An 11,282-nucleotide genomic window follows, 5' to 3' on the forward strand; every position below is an offset into this window, starting at 1 on the left:
AAATGTTAAATGGCCAAAATTATAAAGACTCCAAGAATAAAATTAAGATAGTTTGTATGCTACAAGTGAATCTAGGCATCACAACTTGTATAACGTACAGAAAGAAAGTAAATTATTTACAAAAAAGTAAATAACCAAAAAAGTATTTAAAAGTATTTAATTTTTTGACCGTACTCATTTCTCTAAAAAACAATGCTACAGCCCATTATTTTACTTTGAAATATGTGTAATATATGTCTGCTTTTGTTTTGGTCTATGTGATCCCAGCCACTGCCAATCTCCCCAATAGTATTTTGACTTTCCAGGTTGCCAGTTTGTGGAAAACACAGCATTTTGCAGCCAAGGAAGCCAGCAAACAAACTGGGTCAGAGATCGCAGATTCTACCCTAACTAAAAAGCCTCGGCATCCATCTAAAAATCTCTATGAATGGGAGCATATTAAAACGTGGCTAAATCAACTCATCAACTTACAGTGTGTAAGTTTCCTCACCAAGCCATTGTCAATTGCGTGTCCCGAATCTGGCAACCCGTGAGCGTCGAGTCTGAGGAATAGGGGGTGGGGGAAACAACTCTCTCCAATGTTTTGAATTTGGACTGCAGTACCCATTTCAACTGCTAGCTGTCAATATTACATACTGTACTTTTAACTTGACTTTAACAAATAAAAATATTTTTTATTATCTGAGTACTAACACAACTTCACATTATGTAGCCCTTACATACTGTCCAGCCCTACGTGTTTATATTCTTTTCAGCAATCCAGTACTTTTGAGAAATGTAAACCAACTACTACAGGTGTCACATTGTGCCATTTTGAACTTAAATTAAAGGACTGATCATAAATACTGTTTTAACTAAATACAAATACATATAGAAATGTGTTTTGTGGTGAAGTTCGGGTATGAAAATGAAAATCACCCCGTGCATGTGTGTGCATTTGAGAAAGTGTGAAAGCCCATGAGAGGGAGCGGTGTTCATCTGTAGGTCAGGGGGTGACTGCTTGTAACCTGTGTTCTGCACCAGATGAGAAAAACAGAGAACACGTTCGCAGCAGACCCCTGATGCTACAGACGCCTGTTACAAGCTGAGCAGAAACCTTGAGAACGTCTGAAAGAGACTGAACAATGCCAGCACAAACACTGCACAGAAAACATTACAGAATGCCAGCGTTCACATCACGAAAACATCATATTCATCAGATGGCTAGGTTTTCAGATCCGTAATTTGCAATTTTGTTTTTATGTTTAGTTTTATTTGTAGGAATCTTCCAGAATAAATGATCATTGTCAGCATGATCTCATTCATATTCAAAGACCTATAGATGTGATTGAGTTTGTGATCTAACATGAACCACTTCATCAAACTAAACTAAAACAAACAGACTGACAGCTACTTTGGGAATCATTTAAGGAGATCCATCATTTTTAGGACAAGCCCATGCCTCTATTTTGAACATGAGCCAACTAATCATTTTTTCCCCTAGAAAGCAATTTGAGGAATATTTATGTAGCTCCCCTTCTACAATCTATACGAAGCTTTGGAAAACAGTACAGATCCTAACATGAGCTATGTTGCGTAACTCAGCAAAAGACCTTTGTTGAGGTTTGGCGGGCAGACTTGGAAAATTGTTTGAGATGCTTATTTTAGATCCATTTTTACTTCGAAAAATATACAGCTGCAGACATACTCATCAATATTTTGAAGCAAAGATGGGAAAATTATTTTATTTTAATTTAATAATGCATAATCATGAGATGTTGGAAGGTCCAAGATAAACATCTTTGGTGATGGGGTATTTGTGTGAACATGCATAAACCTATGAGGCAGAGTGAATTGATGGAAAAGACACAAAATTATAGCGTTACAGTTTAAAAAAAACATAAAAAGCCAATAAGTATAAGGAGACCTACAATATAATGCTCAACTCCATTTTGAGGACCATCAAGGACATCACTATGTTATTTTATTTTACATCACATTCCAGCCAGACTGTAAAGATTAAGTTACAGAGGCAACATCAAGTTCACGCTCAAAGTCTAGCGGCTCTCTGAAACGGACTGAACTTCAATGTTGGAGATAACACTAACAACTCCAATGAATCCACAATCCACTTTGTTCTCAACAAATGTTGCGTTTCCGTGACATAGGGGTCAACCTTATCACATAAAAGGCCACTAAAAGGGCAAGACAACACCAGAAATTGCTACAACATGGCTTTTTATTGTCTTGTAAAAAGCTCTTGTAAAATTTTTACAGGGTTTTACCGTGCACCCTACAGGCTGGGCTAAGACTGCCCCCCACCAAAGCCAGACTTCAGGCTAGACTTTCAGAGACCAAGAACCTGGACCAGCTGGGAGGTGAACATCTCTCTTGACCACAGCATCTGTGCATTGACAGGCTTTAAACTGGTCAGAAACAATAACACACAGCCTGATATAAGACCACAACCCACTCGCAGTCTGAAGACACATACGTCATGGTAAACTGTTCACAGAGTGAAATATGATGTTATGACTGAAACAACACATGCCCTCATCGTATGACATGGGCACACACACAATGTAGGCTAATCCTTTACGGTGTTCATTAATAATAAAAAAAAAGGTGTCATAGATATGTTTTGCTAAGAAATAAGCCAACATTTTCTTACTTATTTTTCATTTTTATTTAAAAAAAATCCCTTCTTATGAATCAAATTAAAAATGGCATCTACGCTGACTAAAGTCCACACTTCCCAATTTAATGGAGATGAGGTCCAGCTTGTCTTCACAACAAATGAATATTCAGAGTTACAATGGCTTGTGAATGAATACTCACACCTTGCTTATCTGCTTGGGGATGTGACTGTTTAAAAGGGCTGAATGTGTTTGTGTTTAGTGAAGTATTAAAAAAAATTTTGTCCTTTAGTAGATTGCGTTTAATAAATGATTTTATGTCTTTAAAGTGTGTTTGGAAGGTATTATAAGAAAGACAACAGAACCACATATAATCAAATCGTGATCCAGCTGAGATGCACACATTAAAACACACAGTTTATCTAAAGCTAATCTATTGTATAATGAGGACAGGGCTATTCAATATCATATAAAGTCACAGCAAGTAGTTAAAGGGTTAGTTCACCCAAAAATGAAATTTCTGTCTTTAAGTACTCACCTTCATGTTGTTCCAGGACCTTAATTAATCTTCAGAACACAAATTAAGATATTTTTAATGAAATCCGAGAGTTTTTTTTTTTTTTATTCCCCATAGAAAGCAACATAATTACCACATTTAAGGTCCAAGTAGTAAAGACATCATTAAAATAGTCAACGTGACTACAGTGGTTCAACCTTAATAAACCTTAACGATGAGAATACTTTTTGTGTGCAAAAACAAAACAAAAATAATGACTTTATTCAACAAATTCTTCTCTCCCCTGTCAGACTCTGTTGACGTAGTAAACAGTGCAAGCTTCTGGGTTCTACGGCCAGAACGCCGACTCTAACATTAAGGTTGAACCACTGCAGTCACGTTGACTATTTCAACATTGTCTTTACTACTTTTCTGGACCTCGAATGTGGTAATTATGTTGCTTTCTATGGGGGATAAAAAAAAAAAAACTCTCGTATTTCATTGAAAATATCCTTAATTTGTGTTCTGAAGATGAACGAAGGTCTTACAGGTTTGGAACGACATGAGGGTGAGAAATTAATGACAGAAATTTCATTTTTGGGTGAACTAACTCTTTGACTGTCCTGGATTGAGTCAGTGAGTTGAATCTCTCGTTCAAATGATATCATCTTGAAGATTTTCAAAACAAGCTTCAAAGAAAGAAAGAAAGAAAAAACAAATAGTTAATTTCTCTGTGACAAATGTGTCAGAGCTTCAGAACCGGACGATTTGATTCAAGATAGCTGACCTCAGTTTCCACCTGAAAGCCTGTCATTATTCAAGATTAGTCAAGCAGAGAGATTTGACAAGTCACAAATAAGAAAAGACCAAAAAAGATGAGAAAAAAAAAAAAAATGCTGACAGCCAAGATGGTTTTATCATCATTTGTTATGATGCCATTTCTCTTGCTTGTCATAATTCAAACAGCAGCCATTAGTCATGAATCTCAAAAAGACACTAAACCTCTTTATAATCTGTAGTCAACAACAAATATTATAGTTTAGCAATGAAGTATGAAAGTATGAATGCTATGTTGTGTCAGTCATGGCTACAGATTGTTGTGCGCTACACGCTACAAAAATAAGTATCCCAAAATGAAACAATGCATTAACAGCTTCACATTATAATGCTTGCTAATTACCCACCAGTGGTTCTACAAAGATTATAAACAGACTTTAAACAGCCCATATTTGGCCCATATGTTCCAACAGGATATTTATTTTCACAAATTGGTTTGTGGTGATGTCATTCATAGTGCCCACAGGTCAATGGACCCCAGTGTGTGCCAGTAGAAACAGGTTGTGTTGTCGGCTGAATAGTCCAATACATGAGTGTGTGTTTAAGTGCTCATGAACAGCATGAACTCATCTGGCATACATTTCAGTGCAGAATACAAGCAGGGATGTTGGGGCTGCTATTCTAGTTACAGATACCCACTTTTTTTTAAAGATAAATTTGAATATTGTGATAGTTTTAAGGTTTGGCCCAAGGCAAAACCGTGCCAAGAGCTCCATTAGGTCCAAATCTACAGCAGGCCTGCTCTTGTCAGCCATCCAGCAGACAGGCACTACTTCTAAGTCACACCGGGTGTTTTCCTTGGATGCCTGAGTTATGTTTTTTTTTTTTTTTTTTTCCCGACTGGATGCGGGAAGCCACTGAAGCTTTCATATCTGTTTAACAAAAGAGAATGTTACTTTTGTGAAGAAAATGAGAGACAACAATGGAGAGCATGTGTAGTTCTATCAATTTTCTCTTTCTAATTATTAGAGATGCATAAATCATATTGATGCCAGGTGTTCTCATCTTTTTTTATTCCTTGTTAACATGATATTACCATGGTTTCTGCTTCACTGTTTGGATCAACAGCCATTTGAGGAGACAAAGTTCCCTGCAATGTGTCATTACAGGCAGCTGTGCGCTGTTTACAATCTCAACCGGTCTCAACAAGAGTGTCAAATCCACAAGAAAAATGGTCATATTTGTGGCATGTTTATATCTAGACATCCCATCTGAATCTCATGACCAATGCAAAGCTCTTTGGGAATAAAAAGCACCAAAGAACCTGATTTGATGATTATGCTATTTCTTGATTTATGGGTTTCCCCCCAGCTGTCTGTCTGACTGACATAGACGTTGCAGATTACATTACAGCGGTGATTGAGTGTAACGTAAGTGGTAATAAATTACGAATCTAACTTGCCCAGAGGCACTACGGGGGCCTCAAACGTAAATGATGCCAACACTACAATCAAGATGACAAGGACAAAACCTGCAGGTTCCAGTTTAACACAATCAAAATAAACCAATGTAGTCATAGGTATTGTTTAACCAGAAAGCATGGTTATCACTGTGGCTTTTTAGGAAAGCAAACCATGTAATTTGGATAAGACATGGCCTCAATATGTGACACAAGATGGAGAATGTCAAAAGTGATATTTTAACCAAGAATAGTTCTGTGGATATTTTGAAGAATGTTCAAACAATGAAAGTCAATCGGGTCCAAAAGAACGCTGGATCGTTGGCTGTGGGATTAATTGAAATTGTAATAAAATCGCGATGTGTGCTGTGCATGCATGATTTCTAAACAGCAGAAAGCATGATTTTTTTGCAATCTGAAAGCAGCGCGCCTTAATCTAGTGTGAGAACAGAACAGAGAGGGTTCACTGTTACAACATGGAAAAAAGAACAGAAACAGGGAAGGTGAATTCAGGACAGGATAAGAACCATAAACAAAACAACAACAACAACTGTGGTTTGGGATTATCTTGGATACAGTAAAGAAGATGTATCAGAACCTGGGGCTGTATTCACAAAACATCTTAAGGCTAAAAGTAGCTCCTAACTTGCCGACTTAGGAGAAACTCTTAAAAATAATGGGCGTGTCAGTCCTAATTTTAGGACTCCTAATTTTTTGCTCTAAGAGTATAATCACAAAGCATTTTAGCGCTAAAACTAGCTCCTAAATTTGTGAAACGCTAGGAGTAGTCAAGAGGACTCCTAAGTCACAAACAATCCTAATGTCCCTTGCTGCTAATTCGCCTCAGCAATCTGCCCAAAGAAACTGTACATTGAGGCAATGCCATTAGATCCTTGGGTGCTGAACCTTTTCTTCATAAATGCAATGCATATTTTGATTTATAGATTTGAATCTACAGTAAAACACCAAAAATAAATCTTTAACAAATAAATAAATATTGTCCGATTACCTGTGGCAGTTGTTTTCACTAGTTCACACTTACAAATGATCGAATAGAGTAAAAAAAAAATATATATAATAAGCATATTTGGCGTGCTGTCCAAGGGGATCGAGGACTCCGAGCTTGGAATTTAGCCAAAATCCAGAGTTCTCCCCGTATCCCCAGGAACCCAGCCGAGAGTGAGGAGTGGGGTGGCGGAGGGATGCAGAAAACTGTCAGGGTAACTAGTGAGTCGGCTCTCATCTGTGTATATATGCCTCCTCTCCAGCTGATTAGCGCTCCTCCCAAACTTTGTTTATTAAACACAATTTGTCACTTGAATTTTGCATTCTCTCGAGATGCAAACATGTAAGAGGCGGACAATTAGTTGAACATATACTAGTTTTATTAGTGACACTTAGCCTACATTTTAAAACGTTTATTTGAATATAGCAACATTTTTATTTCAAAATCTTTATTTGAATATGGCAACATTTGTATTTTAAAAGTTTTAATTGGATATGGTAACATGATACCTCATTCTACAATTTTTTTTTTTATGATTAAATCGCTGACAGAGACTCCTCCCCATCAGCCAATCACTGTGGCATCAAAGCATTTGTCATTTGCGTCTTGTTCACAACAAGTTTCAATATAAAAGTCTTTGCGACTGAGTGACTCCCTCATAAAGTTCACAGTCGGGGACTATTTTTTCTAGCAGAAAGAAGGCTTTTAATGATTTTACTTAATAAAAGTTGCATTGATACATATTTTTTGGCTTTAATATTTGTATTGTGTGGTAACTGTTTTATAAAAGCAATAAGCCCCGTGAAGCCGTGGTTTACAGTGAATTTATAACAGCTAAGGGAGTTTTAGGCACTCCACTCCGCGTCGTGTCTAACAATGCCCCTTAGCTGTCTTAAATTCACTGTAAACCACTGCTTCACGGGGCTTATTGCTTTATTTTGGCCCCTTTTAAAACAGGCTCATATGACATGACTAAATTCAATACAGTCACATAACATACAGCATCCTATAGACAGACCAGATTGGAGTTTTTGATGTGATTTGAGAAAAATGCCCTCAATTACATGTAAAAATGTTTGTTAATCTGAACTATTAAATTCTGGCTGCTGAATAAGCACAATCTTTTATCCAAGACTCATGTTATTCATATATAAACATATGGTTCTATTTTCCTTTATCCATAGTCAAAACAATCCTGAATTCAAAGGCATTTAATTATAAATACAATGATTTTTTTTTCTTACCCAGCATGTGATAATCTTGTGTTTTATGGAAAACAACAGCATTAGCCAATTATGATCTCCTACAGGGCTAAAATATTAAAATAAAATAAAAATGAAGGTCAAATTGTTCATAAAAATATCATTTTTGTGTGTGCACTGTATGATGTCAAATAACCTCATGCCAAGTAATAATTGTGTACTCTAAAGACCAAGAGGTTTTAATATGTGACTCTTTTGATTTAGATTTGACAAAACTCTAAGTGCAAAGAAACCTGCATTTTTGTCCAACTCAAACAAAATGAATCTAGTTGAAAAAAAGGACAGCAAACAAAAGAATGCAATTCATCAAGACTGTCAAAAGATCCAAAGCAACTCAAGTACAGTAAAAGCAGAAGATACACTTTCAAAAGCATGACATCACATCACAGCACAGTTTGTTTACACACTCTTCACACACCTCCACGGTGGGCGGCACTCACGTCGTCATCTGTCAGAATCACTGGTGATCATATTTTCATCACATTTCCCAGTGGGTTTTGATTTCACAAAAACAACACAACCTGAACGAGCACGATCGGTTTTACTGCATGAGCATAACGGCTATAAAATTTTAAATAACTTGGCGTCCACCTCACAAAGACAAGTGCTTGTTTTAAAGCCACCTGGAGAACCGTTGCATGTGCATTACATAACTACAGGCCTTACAGTCTGAACCTGTTGTGCTTAAATGGGCTTTTCATGGCACGCTGAAGCACACTGATTTTAAAAAGTCATCAAAGTGACTGCATTCACTCTGGGGTCTGGGTTTAATAAACCCGTTCATCTGTCAGCGTGACTGTAAAATCTGAGCTCAATAAGCCAAGCCTACCTTGTTTGCTGAGATTGAAGGTTGATCAAAACAATTGAAAAGAATGAGCTAAAACTAATAAAGTCTCTTAATGAGCGCCGAGGTTCTCGGATTTACAAGATGGATGAAACATGAGCAAACAGTCATTTGGTATAATACAGTCACTGCAGTTTAAGGTTTTTTTTTTAGAGAATCTATAAGAGAACTTTGGTAGTTTTCATAATAGAGAACATTTTTAATTGTTTTATATTTGTTTTTTGCCACACTAATAACTGAATTATCATTATACTACTAACAATAAATCTACAACATTATGAATATGTATTTTTTCTTTATATAACAAAAAAACAAATTCCTTTTTTTGGCCGATACCAATAAGCCGATAATTTTGGCTGATAACCAATATTAAAAAATATATTGAATAAAATTTAAATTATATGGCAATGTTAAAATTGTATACAATTTGGCTTAAAAATAAATCACTAAAAAGTTAAATCAATAATTGTAAATGTTACACATGAAGTTAAAGGATTAGTTCAGTTCAGAATTTAAATTTCCTGATAATTTACTCACCCCCATGTCATCCAAGATGTTTTTGTCTTTCTTTCTTCAGTCGAAAAGAAATTAAGATTTTTGAGGAAAACATTCCAGGATTTTTCTCCATATAGCAGACTTCAGTGGGGTTCACCGGGTTGAAGGTCCAAATTGTAGTTTCAGTGCAGCTTCAAAGGGCTCTACGTGATCCCAGAGGAGTAAGTGTCTTATCTAGCGAAACGATCAGTCATTTTCTAAAAAAAAAAAAAAAAAAATTTTATATACTTTTTAACCACAAATGCTCGTCTTGCATTGCGATGCGCCAAGCATTACGTAATCACGTTGGGGAGGTCATGCGTGATGTGGGTGGAAGTACCGCGGTAGGGCGAAAAACTAATTTTCTCCTCCAACTTCAAAATCGTTCGATATCGTTGTTTTACCTTTTTTTTTTGTAAAGGCCGTTTAGCTTAATCTTTGCACGTTCGCTTTGTAGACACTGGATCGGTACCTCCGCCTACGTTACGCATGACCTTTGTAACGTGATTACGTCATGCATGCGGATCGCAGAGCTAGGTAGTGCAAGACGAGCATTTGTGGTTAAAAAGTATATACATTTTTATTTTTTTTAGAAAATGACCAATTGTTTCGATAAATAAGATCCTTATTCCTCATCGGGATCGCATAGAGCCATTTGAAGCTGCACTAAAACTGCAATTTGGACCTTCAACCCGGTGAAACCCCACTGAAGTCCACTATATGGAGAAAAATCCTGGAATGTTTTCCTCAAAAACCTTAAAATTGTTAACATCAGCTGGATGTTAATGGTACCAATATATTGTGTGACAATGGCAATAGTAGAAAAGACTGTATGGCAAAAAGAAGCTTTTTTTTTTTTGTTGCTGAGAGTGGTACTGGAGGAAGCAAAAAAGCTGATTAATTTGCAAAGAGTGTTTACAAAGCCCTGGGGGACAGATGACACAAACTACAAATAACGCATAAACACAATTTAATTGCAGAAATCCCTTTAAGTCAAAGAACATCAGGTTAAACCAAAGCATCATTTGTCAAATGCATCTGCTTGTGCATAATGTGCAAAAAGGAGCCTTCTTAGTGATTAAAGGAATTCAGAAAAGAATTCAGGTCACTATACATTTGATGATGATGGCATCCTTAACCTTCTCCCAAGATTGCTGGAACTAATTGCCATCACATCTGCCACAAATCTGTTAAACATGTGTTTGGACAAAAACAGCGAAAATGGGTGAGGTGCTGCATGCAGCAATCACTACCCAGTGTTTAACATGTATGTGCGGTCACACTAGTTCATCCCTCATGTTTGGAAAAACAGCAGTGTGATTTAAACAAGGCGGGGTGTCAAAATAGTTCATCGCTGAAGTACCTGCACCTGCTCCAATATACAGTAAAGCTTTAAACAACAGCGGCTCCCAGAGGGAAACATTGGACATGAAAAATAATGGTAAAACATGTACATGAAAGAACTTTCAGGCAGTGTGTTAATATTTATATGTATGAAATAAAGTGTGTATTTCCTTCATTTATTCAGAGCTCACATTTTAAATTTAGAATTTATTTGAATACAAAGTGATAATTTAAAAAAAAAAAAAAAAAAAAAAAATGAATTTACCAGTTATCTAAACATGCAAATTAGCAACATTAGTGGTCAGTCAGGCACCTTACAATACGCTATTCTCTACAGATGTAAACAAACGAACATTATACTCTATGAGTTACACAATAAATACAGCAATTAATTACATTTTGACGACTTACCTGTCGGAAAAATCCCCGAACCGCTCTCCATGTCTGGTGTATCAGTTGGACCAGTGTCCAGGATAGTGGCTTTCACGAAACTAAATAAAACAGCTGTCCACACCACAGGCGCGAGCATCATGTCTACCTGATTTATAATGCCGTTAGACAAGCACTGTGATTATTCGTCGCATTTTAATAGTTTAGAAGTTAATGAGATTTGTCTGAGGCCGTTAATACTGAAGTGGCACGTGTCTACCGTTGAAGTCTGGTCACTTTACCACCGCGCCTCAGCGTCACTGTGATCACCTTGCGCACACCGCGCGCTTGCCGCCAGACACCTTTATCAGGACAGTATTTGCTCAAGGGGCTCCGCCCACTCCCACGCCACAGGCCAATGAGAAGCGGCATCCCAAGGCTCATTAACATATCAGGACATGAGAATGGTAAAGGCGATATATAAACAGGAAAGGGAATATATATATATATATATATATATATATATATATATATTTATATATATAAAAACACACATCTCATTACCAAATTAAAATC

At 36.7% G+C, this 11,282-nt stretch overlaps 1 protein-coding gene across 1 annotated transcript in view; it reads right to left on the minus strand.

The window, feature by feature from the left end:
• The window catches only part of si:ch211-196i2.1 (collagen alpha-1(I) chain), a 70,146-nt gene extending 58,888 nt beyond the window's left edge, over nucleotides 1-11,258 (minus strand). The window contains exon 1 of the mRNA XM_051876933.1: nucleotides 10,749-11,258. Coding sequence (XP_051732893.1) covers nucleotides 10,749-10,869 — 121 coding nt within the window. The 5' untranslated portion in view covers nucleotides 10,870-11,258. The remainder of the gene's footprint in view (nucleotides 1-10,748) is intronic.
• Between the last annotated feature and the right edge of the window lie 24 nt (nucleotides 11,259-11,282).

Source organism: Ctenopharyngodon idella, chromosome 21, assembly GCF_019924925.1.
Source record: "Ctenopharyngodon idella isolate HZGC_01 chromosome 21, HZGC01, whole genome shotgun sequence".
Taxonomy (NCBI): Eukaryota; Metazoa; Chordata; class Actinopteri; order Cypriniformes; family Xenocyprididae; genus Ctenopharyngodon; species Ctenopharyngodon idella.